The following is a 24205-nucleotide window of genomic DNA, read 5'->3' on the forward strand; positions in this document are numbered from 1 at the left end:
ACTGGGGGGATCCCTGGGGCCGAGGGCTCGTTGTCGTACGGGGAAGTTTCTGAGGGCTGATCTCTCTAGGACAGCTGGGGTTGGGGATTTTGGGGAGGGAGGATGTTGTCAGAAGCAGAAGCATCCCACTAGGCTGCAAGTTTGGGGGGATCTCCCTGCGTACAGCCGCGTGGGGGTGGGACACAAAAAGTGCTCCTGTGTTCGGGGGAAGTGAAGAGGGTTCACAGGGCTTTGGGGAGGGCCTGGGGCGGTGCCCATCGCTGTGGTGTCAGGCACCAGCCCCACGTTCCCGTTGCAATGGCCGCCCCCTGCGGAGAGCAGATCCACCGGCAGGTGCAGGTGAGGGGCGGGACGGGGCGGCGGGCGGGGGCACCGAGCCCAGGCTGTGCCGGGTGCCTGCTGCTGTCGCAGGACCAAGCCCACTTTGGGAACAAACTTCGGGACCCAGATAAAAACGTCAGATGCAGCTGGCTGCTTTGCTCCCGTTTCCCGCAGGGATGGGGGTGCTGAGGAACCGCACATTTCCCTGCCCTCATTCCCTGTGGCCCTCTCAGCTGGGGAAATGGTGGTTGCAGCCTGCGAAGTTACTGCAAATGGGAATTAAATCAACCCCCCCTAGTGATCAAACACGTCTGTGCATACAAGCAAGGCGAGCCGGGGAAGATGGGGCCAAAGGTCTGCTTGACGTCAGCCTAACTTTTAGCTGGGTGCAAACAAGAGTGCCAGTGCTGGAGGACACTGGGGGTGTGTACAAGCTGGGTGCAGACATTTTGGCACACTGGGAGCTCCAAGGGCACAGCTTGCTGTAGTTTGGTGAGTTCTGTCCTTCCATCTCAGGATTACTATGGCAAAGAGCTGCAGAAGTCGGAGGACCTGAAAACCAATGCGTGCGTCACCTCATCCAGGCCTCCTCTCAAGGTGGTGAGAGATGCTTTGGAGCGTGTCCACGAGGAGGTGGTGGCCAGGTAAACCCTGCGGTCCCTCTCCGCTGCTGCCTCCCCATGGGCTGCAGCCCCCTGGACTGCCACACCTAGGGGCATCTCTGGCCAGCTCAGCTCGGCATCCCCCCAGGTACTATGGCTGTGGTCTGGTGGTCCCCGAGTGCCTGGCGTCATGCCGGATCCTGGACCTGGGCAGCGGCAGCGGCAGAGACTGCTACCTGCTGAGCCAGCTGGTTGGGGAGCAGGGCCATGTCACTGGGATAGATATGACCGAGAGCCAGGTATGTTATGGGGCCGGGGCTTCCCCTCATCCCCTAAGCATCCCCCCACCGTTGTTCCCTTCCTCCTCCCAGGTTGAGGTGGCAAAGAAGCACATTGCCTACCACATGGACAAGTTTGGCTACCAAAAGCCAAACGTGGAGTTCCTCCAGGGCTACATGGAGAAGCTGGGTGATATTGGGCTGGCTGATGAGAGCTACGATATTGTCATGTAGGTACCGCACAGGGCACTGCCACTCCTGGTCCTGCTGCTGCCTGAGGCCACAGGCTGGGGTCTGAGGTCTGCATCCCACAGGGTCACCCACTTCAGGAGCACGTTAGGAAAGGGAAAATCCCAAGGCAGAGTCTGTGATAGAGGCTGGCAATATAGAAATTGCCCTCTTCATGGTCAAATTGGCATCTCCAAATCCTGCATGAAACAATTGAATGTGCAGAAGCCAGTTGATGTGCAGCAGCCAGTAGTGCTGAATGTGTGAGAGGGTGAAAATGAGCCTCAGTCTCCTCCTCTCCAGCTCCAACTGTGTGATCAACCTTGCTCCTGACAAGAGGGCTGTGCTTCGGGAGGCCTACCGTGTGCTGAAGGTAATGCCAAGGCCAGTGCCCGCGTGGAGAGCCTTGCTGCTGGGCTGCCACTGGGATGCAGCAAATGGGACCTGGCCAGATGGGGATGCAGTATGGGGCCAAGGGAGGGGACCTTCCTGGAGGGTCCTGCAGCAGAGGGGTAGCTTTGAGGGATGCCTTGTTCTCTCTGCCCCTTTTGTCCAGTTGCTTCTTGGGGTCTCCCTTCACTCTTTGCTGCCTTCCAGCCCGGGGGAGAGATGTACTTCAGTGATGTCTATGCCAGCCAGCACCTGAGCGAAGCTGTCCGGAAGCACAGGGTGCTGTGGGGTGCGTAGGGCTCTGCGGTGGGAGTTGCCTGGGATGGTGGGGCTGGACCTTTGCCTCCATCACCTGTGTCCTTGCCTTGTGCCAGGGGAGTGCCTGGCAGGAGCTCTGTACTGGAGAGACCTGTACAACATTGCTGAGGAAGTGGGGTTCAGCCCCCCGTGCCTGGTCACCACCAGCCCCATCACCATCAGCAACAAAGAGCTGGAGACCATCATTGGTGAGGGTCCAACCAGGGATCGTTGGCTCCAGATGGCCATGGGGAGCTGTGCTGGGATTCCAGGTCTGCTGTCTCCCAGTCTGGCTCCTCAGTGTCCAACCCATCAGCCTCTCCCTTGCAGGCAACTGCCGCTTCGTCTCTGCAACTTTCCGCCTGTTCAAGGTGCCAGAAAGCAGCCGGGCTGGGCCAGGACAGGTCATCTACAATGGCGGGATTGTGGGACATGAGCAAGAGCTGGTGTTCGATGCCAACTTCACCTTCAAGGTGCGGGGAGGCACTCTGGGGCTCCCCAGGATGCCAAGCAGTCCTGGTCTGTAGGGATGGGGATGGGGTAAAGCTGATGAAGCAGCGTCCTCTAAGATTTTGGGGGTAAACTTTGCTAGAGGGGATGGTGGGTGGGAGCAGAGGGGCTTTGTAAACCAGGAGAGGTGCAAACAGGGTTGGGGAAGGGAGCCAGACCAGTGCACCACATTGGGGTGAAGGTAGTAGCGGGTGCCTTCTCATGGGGGTCTGGAGCCAGCTGCTTCATCACTGCAGGGCCAGGCTGTGCCCCTGCTTTCACCCTTTCTCATTGTCTGGCTATGTGGCTGGGGTCCCCTGGGCCATGTATCCTGGACCCCAGACCTGTGACGGTCCCCTTGTCCCCAGGAAGGAGAGGTGGTGGACGTGGATGCTGAGATGGCTGCGATCTTGCGGAGCTCCAGGTTTGCAGAGGAGTTCCTGATCCGAGCCAGCGGGGCCAATACTGCTGCACCCCAGGGCTGCTGTCGCAAGGGCATGAAGGTTGGTATCAGGCAGCTCCATTGATGGGTTCAGGGATGGAGGTGTGGGTGTCCCGTGGCATCAAAGGTGCCCTGGGGTATCAGAAGAATTGTGACATGATACCAAGAGACCCGAGTCCTTCTGGAACAGGCAGAAGCCCACAGGGCACTGAGGGTGGTGTCTGGTGCCTGAGTTAGGGCAACTGCACCCCAGTGCAGGCTGGAGCCCTCCAAAGTGGGGGGTCTGCTCTAACCACCAGCTGTGAGAGCCCCTCGTGACCCCCAGCCTGTCCATGGGGGGTGTTGAGGCTGACAGCTGGACCTGCTTGAAGTCTCCCAAGGGGAGACATTGTTCCTTCAGGAGATGACTGGGGAGAGCCTGCTGCAGGGGCATGATGGCCTGTCCCTGCAGCTCCTTCCTCTCCATTGCTCTCCCAACACCTCCTAGCTGCTGATATGAGCTTGGCCCTGGCTGTCAGCCCTGACCCCACAGCCCAAAGCACTGCTATCTGCTGGAAGCCTCTCTTCTCCTCCCCTTGGTGGTCCTTCCAGCCTGCAGATGGGCCAGGAGAGGTTAGGAAGTGGGCACCATCGGTACATGAGGGAGATAACGCCATGCAGCTGCGTGTCCCTGAAACACAACCTTGTACTTGGGGAGGGGAGATGTTCTTGGGTCCCTGTCCAAGCAGGAGGCATTTCTCAGATAAAAGCAGAGCCAAAGTCCTAGACAAGCTTTTGGTGTCCTCCTTGCAGCAGAGAAAAGAACTGGAGTGACATGCGGGGCTGCCCTCACATTAGCTATGGGGGATCTACTTGGACTGCCCTGCTGGCAGCTTTCCTGAGGTGTCTCATGCTTCCCTCCAGTCTGATCCTACCTCATGTTGTTTTCTGCCCTCCAGGAGAAGATTTGCAATCCCTTCCAGCTGCTGGAGCGGCTGGCGGCCCCAGGTCCTGCCTCCTGTCCTGGTGGCACCTGTGGTCCCCCAGGGTGCTGCTGAGTGGCAGGTGATGCCCCCACACCAGCTCGTGCCAGCAGGGCAGGAGGATGCAGCCCCAGCAGCGTGTGGCATCCACTGGAGAGCAAATAAATGGCTGAGCTCGAAGGCCGTGTGCTCACAGCCAGGGCCTGCGTGGTGCTGTGCTTTTGTGCTGGTGATGGTGGAGCAGGTTGTGCACCATTGTAGTGAGGATGGGCAGCTGTCCTGTGGGTCCCCTCACTATGGGGTTGGCAGCAGCCACATGGCTTGGACATGCAGATGGGGATGGTCTCTGTGGGAAACGGGTTGTGTGTCCCATTGTGTCGGACAGCAGGGCTGGTGTGGGTTTGGCAGCAGCTCTGTACTGGTGTTGAGCCCACGGAGCAGAGCGGAGATGTTTGCAGACCGTGTCTTGGCAGAGCAGGGTGCTAAAGGAGGCCCTGGCATCACACAGAGCCTGACCCTACAGCCTGCACCCCTCTGCAAGAGCTCAGCTCCTATCTGAGGTCTTTGGGATCCTGCAGCTGAGGTGCAAATGCTTCTGAGAAGCAGAAAGCACAGCAAGAAGCAGCCCGGTTGCTTTTTTCCTTCTTTTGATCTCCCCATGCTAACCCTCCCCATGCAGGGAGCCGTGAGCATCTGCCAGGCAAGGTCCGTGCAAGCTCCCAGTGGCGGGCTGAGCAGCTCATCAAGGCAGCTGCAAACGAGCATCTCTCCAGGGCCGCGAGCAAGAAGGACTGGTCACCTCCTGGGGGCTTGGCCAGGACAGCTTTTCCGTGAAGAACTCAAGATGGCACATGGGTTGCAGAGGGATGTCACTGTTATTTGTATTTAGGACAGGGAATGCCCCGCCTGCAGGTCCCCACTTGCAGCCCCACAGCCCGTTCCAGGAGACCGGAGTTTCTGTCCCTTTCCCCGGGCAACGCTGCTGAGGTTTCTGTTTTTGCCCGCACTCCATCTAGCGGGAAAGCCCCGAGTCCCCGGCAAGCGTCGCACCTGCAGACTATTGCAGGGAAATGCAGCGATTTTGGAAAAGTAGAAACCTGTCTGGCTGCATCCCACAGCAGGCGAGGAGTGAGGAGCAAGGGCTTTGAGGCTGTGGTGGGAGGTGATGGGCTGTGCTCCTGCTGCCCTCTGCGAATCCCACACACCCGGGCCGCAGAGGCTGTTTGGGGAAGGCTGGAAGCTGCTGAACAGCAGCAGCACCCGAGCCCTTGGGGGAGCAGCTGAGCTTAGAGATGAGGGACTCCTTCCACCTCTCCTCACACACTGATTCTCCAGAAGGAACCAAATTTTGCATCTCTGCTACTTAAACAGCATCTTGCTGTGGCATGGGGGAAGAAAAAGAGCAAAAATTACAATATCTGGGTTTGAAAAGAAATGTGGACAAATGCCAAGGATTCTCTGGAGTAGCAGTAGCAGTGGCTGAGGAGGCTCCAGGTGGTAAGGAGGCATTTCCAGAACAAGAATTGTGAGCAGTCAGGTAATGCCCGACTGACAGACAGAGACAGGGAATCCAGAAACAGGTATGAAAGGCTGAGAGGTTCAATAGCTCTTCATGTTCTCTGTTGGAAACAAAGCTGCAGAATACCTTGTCTTGGGTGAAATGGCTAGAAAAGGCAGTTTGCCATCTGTCTCAAGAGAGATACAATATGGTTTCTACTTGTAGATGAAGCTTTCAAATCTCTGGTAAACGTGGCTCCCAACAGAGCTGTATCAGGACAAAGCACTCAACTGGGCCTCCAGTGTTAATTCCTGACAAAATTTGGACCACTACAAAAAAAAAAAAAAGAGGATTGTAAAAATAATTCCAAGATTTTGAAGGATTTCTTAAGTGCCCAGGCTGCTTAACCTGCCCTCTGCCATCAGAAAAATAGGGAGGGAAATCATTCACAATATAGAGATTAAACTTAAAAACAGTGACCATAAATGTGTTTTCCTGGGAAAGTCACCTTGCCAGCCTGTCCTTTTGGCTTTGGACGAGACTATGAGTTTGGCCTATTGAGTATAAAAATATTGGTAAGCTATTTGGTTTAGAGTTATACCATGATTAAGAAAGCTATCCTTGGTGTTACCTGGAGTCAGAGGGCATGTGTTTGCTGGCTTCAGGTGAAGGTCCCTGGCAGACCAGCCTCAGGCATGGCTGTGACTTGGCAGGTGGGAGGAGCTCTGAAAGGTATAGAAGAACCTCACTGAAGGAAGCAAGATGCTGTTTATTTTCCCCCACATAGCCCTCTTCTGTGATTACTGACAAAGTCATTCTCAAAGCCCCCAAACAGCCCATCCTGGGAAGTCTGTGGCAATTAGCTCCTTGTATCAAAGAGAGCCTTCCCAGTGTGAACGGAAGAGCAGATGGGGCGGGGGGCCCTACCTGCAAACCCCTTCATTAAAAAGGCATGAGTCCCTGCTGCAGCTTTTCAGCTCTCCTGGGGAGAGAGGTGCCACAGCGAGGTCCCCCCTCCCGCATGCATACAGAAAAAGGCCACAGCTAAATGCCACTGCATTTGCATAGCACTATTTTTTTCTGAATTCTCAGCATTTTGGGGAGGAAGCAACTGAGAGGACTTTTCCTTACCCTTGACTTTGATTTTCAAGCATTAGAGTAGGGGTCCTGTCAAGGATATGAATGTAGGGGTGTCTGGTCTGCCTGGCTTTGCTGTGTGCACAGCCTGGGGCTTCTCAGCCCCTAAGCCATGACAAGAGGAACTCCTGCAGCCCTGTCTTGTGTGAAGAACCCCAAAACAATCTGTCCAACACCCTGGTCTGGGTGTTTTGGGGATCATAGAGAGGTGTCAAAGCCTGGTGTGAAGCTGTGCAGTACTGGTGTCCTGCCTCTGCAGGCAGAGAAGATGTGGTGAGGGCAGAGCAAGCCATAAGACCTGCTGCTCTGATTCATCCTGGGGTGAATGGGAGGTGATCCCCAAGTTTTGAGTCATCGTGGTTAGCAAGCAGTTGCTGTGGCTCAGCTCCGTGGGGGAGCTGACCTGCAGAACTGCCCCAAGATGAGCTGCATGACGTTTGGGACAGGAAGGATTTGTGATGCAGCCCCTGGAGCACTATGCTCTGCTCTGCTCCCTGCCATATTGAGTTGTCCTGCTCAATCCTCTACTCTTCTGTTTTCCGATAACTGAAATGGAGGGGAGGCTGGTTTACCTCCTCTAAAGGGTCACCTTGAACACAAAATGCTGTCTCGGCCACCATGAGCCAAACTGGATGCTCCCACAGCTCTTCATCTCTGGCCTTCTGGGATGCTAAAGTGTGCCCTGTGCTGTATGTTGTTCTGACTGATGAAAAGTGGAGCAACGATGGTTGCACTGTGGGGCAGTTACCACCCCAGCTGGGATTGTGGCACAGCAGCTGCGATCTCGGAAATACCCGGCTCTTGGGGTAGCAGGCCACAAACACACACTTAAATTTCAGGTCTTTTCCCAAATTGTGGCCTATCAGCCCTTCATGCATCCACGCGCTAAGGTCCAACTGAGTGGAGCAGAGCAAAGAGCCTGAGGAGGTTTTGAACATCCCCAGTAGGAGCTCCAAAGCCTCCAGCTCTGTGCAAGCCAAGTCTCGGCATGGGGTTTGTCTAATTTGGTGAGGCTGGAGGTGCTCAGAGCAGCTGAGCAAAAGGTGGAGATGAGAGAGAGGGGCGCAGCTCGTCCGTGTTTGATATTTAATGTTCAATTTCGCTCGCAGCAACGACAAAGCCGAGCAAATGCCAGGGCAGGATGCCCGTCGGGGTGGCGGGTGCCCGGCGGCTGCAGTGCGACGGTTGAATCTTTAATGGCTGCACTGTGCCGCACCGACGGCAGCTCGGGGCAGAGCAGGGAGCGCCTCCGCCCCGGCCGCCAGCAGACCTGGTGCCGAGGACGCGGCCCCGAGCACGGGGCAGCCCGCCCCGAGCAGCCCTCCGGGCCGCTGCCGGCGGAAGGGCACCGGCGGGAGGGCAAGGGGATGCGCCCCGCCGGGCCGGGCCGGGCTCCACCGCGCGACGCCACCAGGAGGCGCTCCGCGACCACCGACCGGTGCGGCGGGGGAAGGCGGGGCAGCGCACCGGGGCCGCTGCGGGGGGCGAGCCGCCCGGCACGGCGAGCTCATGAGCAGTAGCAGATGTAGAGGGCCGGACCGGGGCGGCGGGAAGAGCTGTCCCGTCTGTCCCGGCCGTCCCGACCGCCCCGTCGCCCGGGGACTCGCAAGCCGCCCCGCCGAGCGCCGCACACGCCGGCCCCGGCCCGCCGGCCGCACCGCGCCCCCATTGGTCGCGCCCCTCCGAGGCTCCGCCCCGCTAGCCCTGAGTCCCGCCGCCATTGGACGTGGCCGCGTGCCGGCCCCGCCCCCGCCCGCCTGGCGTACACACCAGAGTCACGCGCCCCCCGGGCTGGGGAGGCGGTGGCAGGCGGCGGGGCGGGGCCGGGCCGCCACGGGCGGAGGGGCGGGCGCTGATTGGCGGCGCGGGGCTACGGGCCCGCCCCCGAGGCGGGCGGGGAGGGGCGGAGCGGGCAGCGGCTTGAGGCGGCGCTCGGCCCGGGCCGGCATTCGCCCCCTGTCGGGTCCCGCGGGCAGCTGTGCCCGCCGCCTCGCCCGCCGCCGCGCCGTGCCCGCCGCCAGCGCCGCCGGGGGAGCCGGGGCACGCCGCAGGCGCCTCGCGGCGATGCGGGGCTGCGGCGGCGCCGAGCCCTGACTAAAGATGGCCGCGCTGCCCGGTGGGAACATGGCGGGGGGCGGCCGGGGGGCGCGGGTGCTGCTGCTGCTGCTGCTCGGCGGCTGCCTGGGCCGGCGGCCCCCGGCCGCCACCGCTGCCGCGCCGCCCGCCGCCGCCGTCGTCCCTCCCTCGGCGGCGGCGGAGGAGACGGTGATCATCGGCCTGCGGCTGGAGGACACGGACGACGTCTCCTTCATGGAGGGGGGCGCGCTGCGGGTGAGCGAGCGGACGCGGGTGAAGCTGCGGGTCTACGGGCAGAACATCAACAACGAGACCTGGTCGCGCATCGCCTTCACGGAGCACGAGCGGCGGCGGGGCGGGCGGGCAGCGGCGGGGCGCGGCGGGGGCGGCGGCGGGGTGGCGGGCGGCGGCGCCCCGCAGCGCTGCGGCATCCGCACCTCGGACATCATCATCCTGCCGCACATCGTGCTCAACCGCCGCACCTCGGGCATCATCGAGATCGAGATCAAGCCCCTGCGCAAGACGGAGAAGAGCAAGTCCTACTACCTGTGCACCTCCGTCTCGGCCCCCGCCGCCGCCGCCCTGGGGCCCGGGGCTGCCGGGGGGCTCGAGGGTGCCGAGGGGCCGGCCGGGCCCCCGCCCTGGGGTGAGACCACCTGGATCTACCATGATGGCGAGGACACCAAGATGATCGTGGGCGAGGAGAAGAAGTTCCTGCTGCCCTTCTGGCTGCAGGTCATCTTCATCTCGCTCCTCCTCTGCCTCTCGGGCATGTTCAGCGGCCTCAACCTGGGCCTCATGGCCCTGGACCCCATGGAGCTGCGCATCGTGCAGAACTGTGGCACGGACAAAGAGAAGAACTATGCCAAGCGCATCGAGCCTGTGCGGCGCCAGGGCAACTACCTGCTCTGCTCCCTCCTGTTGGGCAACGTCCTGGTCAACACTACTCTTACCATCCTGCTGGACGACATTGCCGGCTCTGGGCTGGTGGCCGTGGTGGTCTCCACCATCGGTATCGTCATCTTCGGCGAGATCGTGCCGCAGGCCATTTGCTCTCGGCACGGCCTGGCCGTGGGCGCCAACACCATCTTCCTCACTAAGTTTTTCATGATGATGACCTTCCCGGCCTCCTATCCCGTCAGCAAGTTGCTGGACTGTGTCCTGGGTCAGGAGATCGGCACGGTCTATAACCGTGAGAAGTTGTTGGAGATGCTGCGGGTCACCGACCCTTATAATGATCTAGTTAAGGAGGAGCTCAACATTATCCAAGGAGCCCTGGAGCTGCGCACCAAGACTGTGGAGGACGTGATGACTCCCCTCCGAGACTGCTTCATGATCGCTGCTGAGGCTGTGCTTGACTTTAACACTATGTCTGAGATCATGGAGAGCGGTTATACCCGCATTCCCGTTTTCGAGGGTGACCGCTCCAACATTGTGGACCTGCTCTTCGTTAAGGACCTGGCTTTTGTCGACCCTGATGACTGCACTCCGCTCAAGACCATCACCCGCTTCTACAACCATCCGCTGCACTTTGTCTTCAACGACACTAAGCTCGATGCCATGCTGGAGGAGTTCAAGAAAGGTGGGCTCGTGCCTGTGGTGGGGTGCAGGGGTGCTGCTCGGTGGTGGTGAGCATCTGCCTTCCTGTGCCGAGCTGGCTGGGAAGGCAAGGTTGCTCTGCAGGGAGGTCTTGGGTTCCTGCTTGCAAAGGGGTTTGGGAAGGTACATTTGGGACAGAGTGGCCTGTGTTCAGGCATCTGCCAGATCTGCCCATTCCCTGGGCCAGAAAGCTGCTATGCGGCTGGTATGTGCCCCTGGCCTCTTCTCCCCACTGCACTGGGTTGTGTGTGTGGGCACGGTGCCAAGCAAGGTTGTTTTCCTTCTTGCTTTTTCCACTCATCTGTCCATTATAGTGAGAACCGCTGACGGGAATCCGCGCCCGTTACTTGGCCGTGTCTTCTCTGTGCTTTTTCAGCTGGTTTGACAGAGAGGAACGGGTGGGCTGCTCGGGTAGGTCGCCCGTATCTTTCAGGCTTAGTCCGTGCACACGTGCTGAGATAAACAAGGCGTTTTAGCTCCATTCATAGGCTCAGCCAGCTGACCTCAGCTCTGTGCTCGTGTTCCAGTTATTTTGATTGACACTTTGATCTTCTAACTCATAAATAGTTTCAGGGTCTTAAAATATATTTGAAAGCACCTGTTGGTGCTGCGCTTCAGTTTTCCATTGGCTTCTCTCCGTCCCCAGGACCACAGGCTCAGCAGAGACATGAGCCTTTCTACCTCTCCGGCGTAATGTGTGTATTAGTTGCATCAGAACAGGACTGAGGCTTTCTGGGTTATTCTTAATTGTAGGAGGTGTTGACCTGACAAATGCATCTTAATTCCTGCTAGAAGCTTTTGCTTGTGAAAAAGGAGAAAAAAAAATATTTTGCTTTCCTTTTAAAATCTTTTCCTCTCTGCAAGCCAAAAAAATAAAGCTGTGGCCTGTGCAGGAAGGTGCTTTCAAATAAATAGTTAAGAGAATTTCAAACAGATTGGATGAACAAACTCTTGTGCTGCAGAACTGAAGCCAATGGGAGCTGGTCATACCTGGGGAGATCTGACCAAAGTACCGCGTAGCAGCTCAGTCCCTGGGAGGTGATCTGGCTGAAAGAGGAGATCTTTACAGCTGCACTGACCCCACAGTTCAGTTAACGGGGAATAGCTGCGTTTACCTTTATCAGCTGCGAAAAGGTACCTTGAAAAGAACTTTGCAAATTGGTGAATGATCTTTCTATGTTACAAATGTAAATTACCACTTAAATTTCAGGTGCTCTTTTGTCCACACCCTGAGCTTTGACGGCATGGTGTGGGATCTGTTTCTTCCTGCTTAACTCAATTTTTGGGTTTTGGAGGGTTACCCTCATCTTTATTTCATCTTCACTGATAGAAGGCAGATATACTTGTGCTTTTTACTGACCAGAGCAGCAGTGGTTTTGTCTCTTTCTGCCTCTGGCTAGTGATGGGTAAACCTTACCAGGGTTTGAAGCTGTTGGAGGAGTGATGAGGGAGAGTCTCCCTTGGCTGTGGTTTCTGCGCTGCAGGATCTGCTGCTCGTATCTGGGAAACTCAGTTATGTGACTTAACTGTTGGCTGGTTAAGGTGGATTTCACTCATGTACAGGTATAGAATTATTTTCTCCCCCTGTTATTCGGACTCCAGATAGCATGTCAGGGTTATTAACATGTAAACAGACTTGGGGTGGTTTTAAGTTCTGTTTGTAGCAATGTGTTTGAATAAATTGATGTTGTATCAGATGCTTTGTTTCCTCTGTCTGAAGGAGATGAAACATACTCCTGTGTGTTGTTAACGTAGGGGTCCTTTTATTTAATAGCTGGGAGAATTAGGTGTGCATTTTAAACCTGCAGGTGTGGGTAAGCCAAATATGCCTCCTTGCAGTTTCTAAAGCTTGTGCTTAAAATAGGCTTCTTAAAAATCTCCTGTGTCGCATGGAAGGGGTGGATCAGAGATGGCTTTCCCTGGTAGCAGAGGACTTCCCTTCTCTGCACTAGGAAACGTCCCAGTAGCACAAGTTTAGGATGACTTCTAACGTGCTTGTTCTTTTCTGAGATTGCTGTGTCCTGGAATAGTCTCTGTAGTTGTGGATTAATTCAGGGTAGTTTGATCATACTTAAGTGTTTACTCCCAAATAGCTATGCTGGTTGGTCTGTATTGACAAGCCCTGGTATTAGGACCAGCTCTGTCCTAACTGGTTTCTCTTTAAAAAGTGCAGATATGGTGGAAATAAATGGCTTCCTTTGTGTCCTTTGAAATGAATGTAAATAACTGATAGCTTGCTTGATCTGGCATAGCACAGTGGCTTTTGCAAGAGTTCTTCAAACCTTCTTCTTCAGAGCAACCTTGCCAAATTCCCGTGAGAATGTACAAATTAAGGGTGAGAATCAAATTGCACGTTCCTCTCTGGTAGAGTGTGGAAAATAAATAAGCTTAGAGTTTTTAATCATTCCCTTCCCACCACATTGACCTTCTGTTGCAGTGGGCTTGCTTCAAAACTTGCAAGTACGTATGTTTTTCCACCCAGGTCCCTGCTACCGGGCGGCTGGTGTGATCATGCTGTCAGTTGAAAACTTTAATTGGCTTAAGGAGAGAGGTCTGTGTTTTTTAAAGAAGTTTGATAATCTGCTGGGTAGATGGGTTTTTGATGCTCACTTTTTGAGCAGGAACAAAATATTTTTAACACTGAATGGAGGTTTACAAGGAGGAGATTAAAAGCAAAGCATGGCAGGATATGTCCTTATGCTGTTGTGGCAGATGAACCAGGTAGTTCTGTAGTTGTTCTGCTGCTTGGACTGAACAGCTGGAGGATTTGGTGGTGGGCCTATTATTTATGTTTGTTGCCCATAATTGCAGAGTAAGTATCTGTTTCACTTCTATGCTGCCAGGCACGAAACTTAATTTTAAGAGAGCTGCAGCACTATTCCCACTCCCTTGTTGCTCTAATCTCTTAAAATACAAACATGATTTCTGAAGCAGTCTGCAGAAAAGCTTCTCTTCTAAAAAGCACCGTTTACTTGCAAATAAATACATAGCTTTTGAAAGGGGCAATTGTCTATTGTCTGTTCCCATTGACAGACCTTAAACCTCTTCCAGCACCCATTTGCCTGCAAGTTGAACATACTATGTGTTTAACTTACTGGAATCCAATCATTCAAATTTGATGCAAGGAAGTATAAGGTATTCTCCATACTGGCCTAAGAAATGACCTGCCTGGTTTCTCAGCTCAGAGGGATACCTCATTTGAAGTGGGGAGCAAAGTGTCACCTGTTCTAGGGGTGGTCTGTGTCCTGGCTCCTAAGCTGCAGCAGGGAGCGAATGGGTGACAAAGTCAATTTTGGAAAGAAGCTAGTGAACTGTCTCCACTGGTCTCCTTTTTATTGTTGACAAGTGTGTGGGCTTGCCTTTTTTTTTTTTTTTTTCCCCCTTTTTGTCATTTTTCCTCGGTCTCAGCTCAAACGTTCTCTGTCGCTTTCTCTTGGTGTTTTTCACAGGCAGATCTCTGCATGTGTGATCCTAAATCCAAAGTGTTCTATTTCTAGCTCTGTGCCTGCCAGAGCTACAAGAATTCAGCTTGAAAAGCCTCATGTTGTAATACTAATATTTTAAGATTGGCCCACTTTCTAAGAGCCATTGTATGGCTGCTTTCCTGGTGGCCTGGGCGGCTTCGGAGGGCAGCAGTTTCTCAGTCAGAGTCCTCGTATCTGGGAACTTCAAGTGCTATGTTTTGATCTTATTTCTATCTGTCTCCACTATTCTGTGGGATCAGAGTGAACAGCCTGTTACAAAGAAGTCACAGGAACTGTGTGTGGCGGTTCTGAGTTCTTGTTTTCTGAAACACATGGCAGCCTTGAGAAAACGCATAGATTCCTAATTAAAATCATTGCCAACTTGGACCTTAAATATTCTTGTTTCCTAAAAGCCTTGTCAGATTTAACTTGAGGATGTTATCTTCATGCTCTGTTGGCCTTATGTTATCTGATTTTAATAATGTGTATGTTTGGTGACTATATTTAGTGTGAACATAGGACCTGGAGGAAAACTTTGATTTCTAGTTCCTCTTCCCAATCCAAAGAAAACCAAGCCCCACCAACCTGAAACCTAAACCCCTTACTTTTGAGGGAGCAGAGAATATCTAGACCTACTTACTTCTCTTTTGAGCACGTAGTTTGGAAGCAGGTAGGACGGTAACTGGTAGCCCAGGGATCCAAAGTTTTGCATTACTGTTGTTGGTCTGAGTTTTTTTTTTTCCTTCTGTTACTAGGTTACTTATCTTTTTTTTAACAGCCCTAACCCAGGCTTGTAGGTGGCTTCTTTACTGGTTCCTTTCAGGTTTTATGGGTTCCGATTCTGCTGGATCATACGTCTGGACTTTCCATGCAAAACCTTTATTTAATGGATCTGAATGCTCACTTTCTAGTTTATCTAACGGGTTGTCTGTCTCCTGAGCCATTTCTATGTGTGAGCCTGTGACTGCAGCATTATGAGAAACTGGAGGAAACTACATAAATCCCTTCTGGGATTATCAAAGGCATGTAAACTCCTTGTAAAATACTCTGGTTTTCAAGGCTGTTTGGCTAGCAAAAGGCACTTCCTCTGATCCTGGTGTTGAGGAGGTCCAGCATGGAGACTTTTTTGTGTGAGAATAGGGGAGTGTTAAGTGGAAGGGAGGGAATTTGCCACCCAGATACAGAAGACTTAGCATTGATATGCCTGCAGATTTGTTTCATGGACGAAAATGTCATGTGGATGTGGGGGTTGCCTCATGACAAACTGTTTCTTGGCTGTCTGACAGCAGAGCACCCTCAGGTACTGTGCTGTCAGGAGCTTTGCTGGCCTTGCAGAGCTCCTGGGGGATGTGTGCTGGTTCCTCTGGAGAGAGCAGATGTGTGTCACTGCAGACAGCCCTCCTGCTGGTGTGCTGAGGGAGAGGCATCAAGGGGAATGCCTTCGAGAGCAGCTCCAGTTCTTCCTGGGCTCCCTGCTGTGAAGCTTTTTTAGGACCAGGAGAAGAAGAGACGCTGCTGGAGGGCAGCAATGCTCCCTGGCCTTGTTGAGGAGCCCAGCTGAAGGCTCCGTTCTGCTGCTGAGAGGAAAGAAACTTGTGGTCCAGGTGGCTGGCAGGGAGAGGAGTAAGTGAATTAAATGGCTTGAACAGTGGAGGCTTGAATCCGATACTCATGTTGGGTATGATCCTTGGATTGCTTTTTAACATTTTGCTAGCAACTCTTGTCATTCAACAGACAAGAAGTTGCCTTTTCCTCCCCTCAACTGTTTGCTAAGTTAGCAAACGCTTTTCTGCACTGAAACCAATGGGAGTGAATTCCACCACAGGTGAACCATGTTCCTATCTGCTTTCTCTGTGTCTGTAAAGGTTATCTGTAATAGGCACAGACGTAAACTTCAGGTTAGTCCGTGCAGCCAGCAGCATTTCACAGCCAATTGTGGAGTAGAATAGAGAGAAAAGGCAGAATGTCAACTTCTGAGCATATTCAGTAGTGCAGGGAAATGATCAGATAGCTTAACCATTGCAGTATTCTTCCAGGGTTGAGTTTTTTTTGAGTTTCACAATTTCTCTGCCAATGTGAGGTTCTGAGGAGCAGAACACTTTATTGGTGAACTTCAGTTGACTCTAGGGGTGTAAGGACAATGACAGCAAATCTTCTACAGTAGTACATTGTCTGATAGTGGCTGTGGCTGCTTAGAGAAGGTATTAGAAAAGAGCAAATTTATTTTGTTCCCCATGGAAGCTTACTGATCCCATCAGGCTGTGATTCAGGAAGTTCTGGAACTAAAGATGCTGGCTTTGTTGAATAGCCCTAGATCCTTCTTTCTTTCTGTGAGTGTCTGATTAGACACTGAGCCTTGGTCAGCTCTTGCACATAGACAAACAGCAATGTTGCATTATCTCCCGTCAGTAGCCTTGTGGTGCTAGTGGCAGAAAGAGACAGATCTAAAGGTTACATTTCTGATTGTGACTTCTGTATGAAGCCATCCAAAGGCAGGCTTTGTTTCAGCAGGCTGTGACATCGCTTTAGCTAGTAGTTGAGGAAATAAGGGAGTTAGCTACCTCACTCTTCATACATGTTCTGAGTATCAATGCCATTAAACTGTAGACGAGATCTACCCCTCTTGGTGTTGGCTAGTGTCAGATTTTGTCTTGCTCACTGGGAGGGCAGATGTTCTAGTGCACAGGAATGAAGACCCGAAGAATTTGCAGTCTTGCTACTTTGCCTCTTCTAAACACTTTACAATATGTACTTAATAGTAAGAGTCATGAGTCAGTTTGACAGCTGCTTAGGCACCATGAAAGGAGTGATCAAACAGTGTATTGAATGAGTCTATATCTCATCCTGCCTTGTTTTTTCCATAATACTTAACAAGAGCTCACTTTTTCATGAGCTTATGTGCCTCTACAGAGCTGTGGTGCAATTGCCAGTCTAGGTAGACCAATTGCACCTCTAGTATTGAGTCCCTCCTGGTTTCACTACAGGAGCTTGTAAAACGAGCTTTCAACACAGAGTGCCTACATACTCTGAAACATACCCTGGTGAGCATCATCTGGCACTCTTCTTAACTTGTCAAGGTCCTGAAATACAGCTTACCAGCAACAAATAGCAGTGTAAATACTTGGTGCTAATGAGCTACAGCCAACAGCAGCACGTGGGTAACAGTCCCAGAGCAGGTGGTTGATCCAGCCTGGCTCTTGTTGAGGTCACTGAGTCATTTCAGGACTATGTAGTGATGGGCTTTTGTTTCACTTTTCAACAATATATAATAATAGAAAAAGAGATGCATAAATCTGTCATTAACCTTCTTCTGGCGGAATCCGCCTTTTCCCTTGTCCTAGAAATCAGTATGGCCCAATAGTTGCTGGCAGAAGAAGCTGTGATGGGAATAAACAAGGGATAAGTGTGATGGTATGCAAAGCGTCTGTGAGAAGAACATAAAAAGTGAAGCTGATTAAAGAACGATAAGGGGAAGAGATGACCTAGTCACCTCGGTGTATGTCTTCTTCCAGGAGGTAGGTGTAGGGATGAGAAAGGGATGGCCTGCAACAGGTAAGCTGAGAAGCTCATTGGTGTTCTAAATGGCTTTTTGTACAACATGGAGTAATAAAGTTCTGAATCTTCAAAACGTATTGTTATGCATTGAGGCAGAGAACCCAAAGTTGCTAAAAGATTTCCCACAGCTTCTTTAAAAAAAAACAAACCAAACCAAAACCAACAACAAAACACAAACCCTAAAACAACTAAACCAAAACAACAAAAAACCCAACTAATGTTATGACTCCAGGACATGCAACCATACCATGTCTTTTGCAAAGTAGACTTGGAGGAACCAGGTCCCTATTTGATACTCTGACTTGACAGAAAGTTGCAGTGTCAGAAGGACAAATGACAGAGAGATCCATCATGCTTGGAGAGAAACTGGTGGTTCTTTTGACTTACCACCAGAGTTGCATGTACCAGCTGTGCTTAACACGGTGGCTGGCTTAGCTTTTCTTTCCATTTCTGGTCCCCAATAACAAAGGGGCTTTGATTCCTTCCAGACTTGTTCCCACTAACTCTTTCCTTTTTTGTTCTCCTTTACTCAGAAGTGCTCTCTTCTCTGTTCATGACTCTTGTCTGTAGTAACTTTCCACTCAGGAGAATCATGAGTAAGGGGCCCTTGGAGATGTCCAAGCCATTGTTCTTGTGTTTTGTGTTAAAATTGCCTAGCAGCTTTCCAGAATTTGGGGAGGCACCCAGTTTTCACTAAAGAGGAGAATGACTTTCAGGATTTGCCACACTTCTGTGTTGTCTATGGGACATCATGTGGTCCGTTTGTCTTTGATGACTGTGTTGTTTTAGCACACAGCCTGTAAATGCAAGTGATGTTTCTTTGCCTGGGTTGGTTGGCAGGTTGGGAATTAGGATTCTTAGATGGGTGTTTGTGGTTGCTTTTGTGATTTAAAGACATGAGTCAGTGTTACTCTTTACCTGCTGGTGATGATATCTGCTGGAGAGGACTAGTGAAAGAATACTAGAAAAGCAACTTGTCTTGTAACCAACTTGTCTTAAAATACCCAAGCCCTAGGTTGAACAGAAACCTCAAAGCCAGGAAAGCTTGTGTGAATGGGACTGACTTGTTGCCTCCTTGCATTGAAGCATTTTGCGTGTCAGTTGTTTGTTATAATAACTTTAGTGTTTAAATATGAAGCAACAGTCCTTCTCATCAAGGAGTTGTACTTTGAAGGGCAAAGTAAGTGTGATGCCTGTCAATCTGGGAACTGAAATCTGATGATTATTGAGGCCTCAAGAGTTACAAGTTAACGCGATTTTGCTGCAGTTACTAATTAACCAAGCAAAAGTTTTGCTCCAGCCAAAGAAACTGGGGCCAGAAGATGAGCACATACAGTTAGTACAAAAGATCTGTGTAGTTTTGTTTTCTGTAATGCTTTCCGTTGGGATTGCACCATTCTTTTGCTGTCAGTCCTAAAAGGATTTACTTTTCAAATGAGAGCACTGTTGTAACATCTCTCTGCAGGGTGAACTGTGCTATCCAGACTGGGTTCCTACTTGCTTGAGGTTCTGTCCTGCAGCAAGTATGAATGAAAGGTTTTCTTTTTTTTTTTTCTTTTTTTTTTTTTTTTTTTTTTTAAAAAAAAAAGTATTTTATGGCAGTGTAATCTCTTACAGTGATATGACAGTGCCATCCATGACTGTTGACCTCTGTGGAGGTGAACAAGGCTTTATTTTCCCCACTTGTCCATGGGTAATGAGGGCAACAAAGTGCTGATGCCAGCAAACAATTTTAAGAAGGATCTTGCCATTTCTGGTTTCCTTCCAGTACTCCACCTCCTGCTTTCAGAAGATTGTCCTGCCTGCCCTTTGCACTGGGGGGGGGTTCAAAGTGCAGCACTTGGCTGAAAGCGAGTCCGCAGGACCCTTCTCCGAGCAACAGTTATGTGAGGACAAGGCTGATCACTTTTATTGCTTGTGAATTGCTTGTCAGCAATTTCTAGGCTCCTACAAAAAAAAGGAAGCAAATCTGCCAGTGTGAACTTGTTCTTGATAAAAATTTACAATCTGGCATCAAAATAAGGTGTGGCTGTGGGTTTTAGGCAAGCTGCAGGCTTACTTCTTCCTTTCTAGTCTGGGACATCTTTCCATTGGAAGCAAGTACAGGTCTTACAGTTACAATTCCAGTACACAGCAAGTGCAGACAGTGGCCTTCAATTGATATTACAAGGTGCCTAGTAAGAGACTTCAGTGAAATTTTGTACTAGTTAAGGTAGGCCTAAATTGTGAATTATTCAGTAGCTCTAACTTGAACTCCAAGGGACATCACTAAGTTTTTGCTTCAGGAAGGATAAATCAGTGTGGTATGTTTTGCTACGTGAATTTGTGTGGGTTTTCTCCTCTGCCATGTAACTGAGGTATGTGTACAGATAAAGCTTTTTGACTTTTGGATTTTATTTTAGTGTCTTGATGTAATATGTGTGGAGGCGGGGAGGAAGCATCTGTCAAGATACCACTTATATGAAGACTTGCTGCCTAGGTCTTGCTTTTCTCCAGCAGAGGAAAGGTGTAAGGGATGCCTCACCGAAGACTGGGGCAGTGGTCCTGTGAATACCTCAGTATATGGACTGCATGGCTGTAGTGGTGTGGGATTTATGCTGCTCTTCAGATGTGATCTGGTCTTTGTCATATACTGGTTCCCTGCTCTCATGGGGAATAACTTTTATCTTCCTGTTGATAATCTATTTTACCTGGAGCCTTTTGTAGTGGTTAGGCTTGAAAACACTTATAACTCTACAACTAAATTCAATAACTTCACGCACTCACTGGGAGTATTTTTTCTTTCCTTAGTGTTGAAGCATTGCTTGTGCTATGTGAATAGGTTGTCTCCCAGAGGAATCAAAATCCCTATCAAAATCATTGCCTATTTCTCTCAATGAAAATCCTGTACAGTGTACTTTAGACTCAACATCAGCTACTGAAAGTTTGAGTGCTCACTTACAAGAGAAATGAGAGACTTTCTTGTATCACATGTGGAGGAAAGCCTGCTTCTGTTCCTTCTATACCAGCGTGTTTGTGTTTTCCTATGACCCTTAACAGAGGTCACAACATGCTTAAAGCTTTATTCCTGTTCCATGTGATGGACCCTGCCTCTCTGTCATAATCAGAACTGACAGTTTTGTAGGTCTTTCTGTTGGGTTGACAAAGGCCCAGGGTGATTACGATCACTGATGTTGTCGTGGTTTAACCTGAGCTAGCACATACAACCACGCTAGCTGCTCACTCACCCCCTCCCCAGCCCCCCAAATAGGGGACAGAATTGAAAGGGGAGAAACTTGGATTGTGATAAACACAGTTTAATAAAATAACAAAATACTAATACACTACTAGTAAATATCTATATGATAGAATATAAAATAAAAGATACTCAAGGCAATTCCTCACAAAGTCCGTCCACACCGAGCAGCCAGTCCCAGGAAGCAGCACCTGGTCCTGAACAGCTGATCCCAAAGAGAGAAAAGGGGGAAAAGGCAGAAAGACCCTGAGGCCTCTGCAAAATGGCAGGTTGGCAGAAAGGCTGAAATAAATGCCCTGAACAGAACTGCCCTGAACAGGTCTTGAGAGCAAAGAGAAGAACCTGAGAGAGAAAGAGCCCGGAAGATCCTGAGTCTCCTTAAATATGAAGCATAACGCTAATGGGATGGAATACTCTTATTGATTAGTCTGGATGTCAGTCAAGCTCTGCCCCATCCATGCCCCCGTCCTTGATGCCTCACATCTGGGGACAGATCACTCAGAATGTCCTTGGCTCTCAGACCAGAGCAATTAAAAACATTAACTCTGTCCCAGGGTGTTATCTCTCGTTCTCAAACTAGGTCCAAATAATGACAGTGCTAGCTATGAAAAAGAAAGGTTTCTAGCTGCATGAAGAATATTAACTCATTTTCAGTCAAACCAGCACAAATGTAGAGTTGCTTTTCCGGTAGCTTACTGTTTTAATCCAGCTTCTGTTACATTATCTGAAGGCTCCCAAGGAGAACCTGGAAACGGAGAAGTTGCACAGTTCACCCTGTAGGCAGTCTCGGTGGGGGGTGAAGCTTCCCAACGTGGGAATCCCCTGAGGTTAGAGCTTGAGGAAGGCAGCTGGGGCAGTGAAAAAACTTAATTACCTACAAAATGGTTGCAGTCTCCAAAAACTACAGCAATCTGTTGCCTGTTGCCAATCCCAGGGTTGAACCTGTGAGTGCAGTTGTAGTGTGTGCAGCCGATGTACAATCAAATACAGTAGTTTTCTTTTTTCCTGCTTTTTCCAGTGCCCCTGGGGTTAAGGGTGGGGATGAAGGTTTCCCTGTCCTGTGTGATGCACCACAGACGGGAATCCCGATCTCTCCTCCTCCTCTTTGTGGGAGCACACCTGCTATGCATGGGGTGAGAGGTCTACCAGGACAGTTCTGTCAATAGCTCTTTTCTTTTATATATATATATATATATATATATATATATATATATTTTCTTTCCAGAACAGCTGTTTTGGATTTTCCATTTTTTTCTGTAATCTTTGAACAAGCTTTATTTTATTTTTTTTTAATGAGAGAAAGTGTGGAAGGGTGTGAGGTGAAGACACAGATACATGTGAGTGTTGAGTGCATTTTCATTTCTGATTCCTGGCCTGAAGATTGGGTTTAAACTTGTTACTTGCCTGCTGTTTGAACATGATCCAATGGTAAGAGGCTTTAATACATTTCTTCTTTGCAAATCATCAACCTCACATCTTCCAGTAAAGGAAAGAATTTGGGAGCATAGCTTCCAAGAGTAATAGCCCTCTCAGCCCCATGTAATGTACGGACTCCAACCAAAAAGTTCCAAGGAAAATATTCAGAAAGGAGGAAGTTTTCTAGCTGTCTCCCTGACAGTTTTGCATTTAAACTATTGGGCTTTGCAGAGAGATCAGTATGCTTTTCTTTTCAGATAGACATACAGCCATCCTGGAACCAGTAACTATGCTGAAATATCTTAATCCATGCATAGAGTAGAGAAATTAACAAAATGTCTCTTATTTCCCAAGTTTATATTGATGGTGCTCTGTAGTTTGCCACTTTTCCTGCTATCCAATTAATCTCTAGCTGAAAACATACTTGGCGGTATTGGAGGCTGCATCCAGGTACCTGCTTTCTAGTTGTATCTACTTCCTGATCAGCAAAAAGAGCTGAGTGCCTTGAGAAGTGCTTGAAAGGATTAAAGGAGGATGCTGAGCAAAGAGCCACCATGAGGAAGCTGATGGGCTTGGAGACTTGGGTGGTATTTATGCTCAGTCTGGGTCTTGCTCTGTTTCCTCTGAAAGGCACTAAAACAGCAGTGTCCTGCCAGTTTTCAGAGGGAGCTTCAACATGACCATTCTTTCAGGAGGGAATGAAGTCCTTTAAAATCAAGAGATGCTTTTAACAAGTGAGATTATCTTAACCATCCTCTTCAGTGCTGCAGTTGGTAGTTGTGACAAGGAATTAGTGGATACTATGACTAAACATGTACCCCCCCAGCTGGAGGCAGCATGCAGTTTCTGGGAGCAAGAACTCTTGCTGTGGTAATGCTTGTGAACAATTTCACTAACAAAACATTCTCATCTATCAGTGTTTTCTGGGGATTTGAGAATGGTTCGGATCTAAAAAACCTGAAGATAAGACTGGATGCCAATGCTCTTGCAGATAGGAACAGATTATTTTTTAACCTCATAAAGCAGAGTTTAAAGCATACGGGAGATTTTTCCTATTGCTGTTTGTTTCCTCCAAAATGGAAAAATGACGCAAGGAAATCAAGGACATAACTGCTTCAGGTGTGTCGAGAGTTGGGCAAGGGTGAAGTGGAGGATTTCCTAAGTGCTGTCCAAAGTTGCATATAGACCATGATACCTTCTCCTTGTGTTTCAGTTACACTTTGCTCTTCGATGAATACTAATTTTTGTCCCCTCCCCTTGTATCAACTGCATGGCTTTTTGGGACCCAGTATGTTTCAGCTTTCCTCTGTAATTTAAAGTATATAATAAGATTTTGGTTTAATCTTCACTTAACAGCTTCCTTGCACAATGATTGCAACTTTCTGTAGACTGACAGTCCCTCCAGTCCCCTCAGATTTTGCTTCTCTTGCCCTGAGGTCCTTTGCTGTCAATCTCTTTATTTAGTGTTTTCACTCTCCTTTCTGTAGATCAATGTGTAGTTCTCCTGGGACTGTTGGCAGAAGGTGAGGAAAATCAAGAGAGAGACTAGGAGACAGTAGCAATAGATAAGGCCATCCACTAGACAAGTGTGTGGAGAAACAGTTAAGGTGAATGCCCCAATGGTTAATGCTTTGTTCTGTGTAGCTTTACGAGTACTGAAATTGCTGCTGTAAAGTTCATTATCGGGTGCTTTCTAGCCTCTTACTGACACAGGGGTTTTTAATCTGTTGTTTTTTCCTTACTGTGTCAGATGTGCCATTTATCCTTTTATCCTATGCTGCTTGGCTTTAGTTTTCAGACAGTTTTAAAGTAATGGCCAGTTTAGGACTGATTATGAACTAAATATTTTTCTGTTTTGCTGGGCTGAAAACCTAGTAGGCAAGTCTTTAAGTGGCATGCCTGATAGTGCTTGAATTCCTAGTCTTGAGGGGTCTGCAAGTAGCTCTCCTTTTTTCTCGTTGGTGACAAGGTGGTAACTGAAGAATGATTAAAAACCTTGGCTCCCTGGTGAGCCAGGAAGTCTCGAGCTCTGTTCCTGGTGCAGCTGGAAAGTTGTCCTTGCACCACGGGCAGGTTTGTTACACCAGTGGCTAACACAACCATGTTCCTTGTTGCCATTGATTCCACAGAGTCTTGAGCAAGCTGGGTAAGAGAGGGATGCAGGGACATAGATCCAAGTCTGTTCTCACTGCTGGTGAAATTTGGGGTGAAAAGGA

General features: G+C 50.1%; 2 protein-coding genes across 2 annotated transcripts in view; both read left to right on the plus strand.

Annotated features, from left to right (window-relative positions):
• The first annotated feature begins 129 nt into the window (after positions 1 to 129).
• Positions 130 to 4204, plus strand: AS3MT (arsenite methyltransferase). The gene is made up of 10 exons (XM_082053584.1): positions 130 to 339; positions 838 to 965; positions 1072 to 1222; positions 1295 to 1431; positions 1733 to 1802; positions 2027 to 2108; positions 2194 to 2325; positions 2447 to 2589; positions 2974 to 3108; positions 3986 to 4204. The coding sequence occupies exons 1-10, from the start codon at positions 298 to 300 to the stop codon at positions 4082 to 4084; spliced, it is 1119 nt and encodes a 372-aa protein (XP_081909710.1). The 5' UTR covers positions 130 to 297; the 3' UTR covers positions 4085 to 4204.
• A 4540-nt stretch (positions 4205 to 8744) lies between these two features.
• Positions 8745 to 24205, plus strand: part of CNNM2 (cyclin and CBS domain divalent metal cation transport mediator 2) — a gene marked incomplete at its 5' end in the record, with an annotated part of 127688 nt that continues 112227 nt past the window's right edge. The window contains one exon of the mRNA XM_082052820.1: positions 8745 to 10302. Coding sequence (XP_081908946.1) covers positions 8745 to 10302 — 1558 coding nt within the window. The remainder of the gene's footprint in view (positions 10303 to 24205) is intronic.

The sequence above is a fragment of the Streptopelia decaocto genome (assembly GCF_964273445.1).
Source record: "Streptopelia decaocto genome assembly, chromosome: 5".
NCBI lineage: Eukaryota > Metazoa > Chordata > Aves > Columbiformes > Columbidae > Streptopelia > Streptopelia decaocto.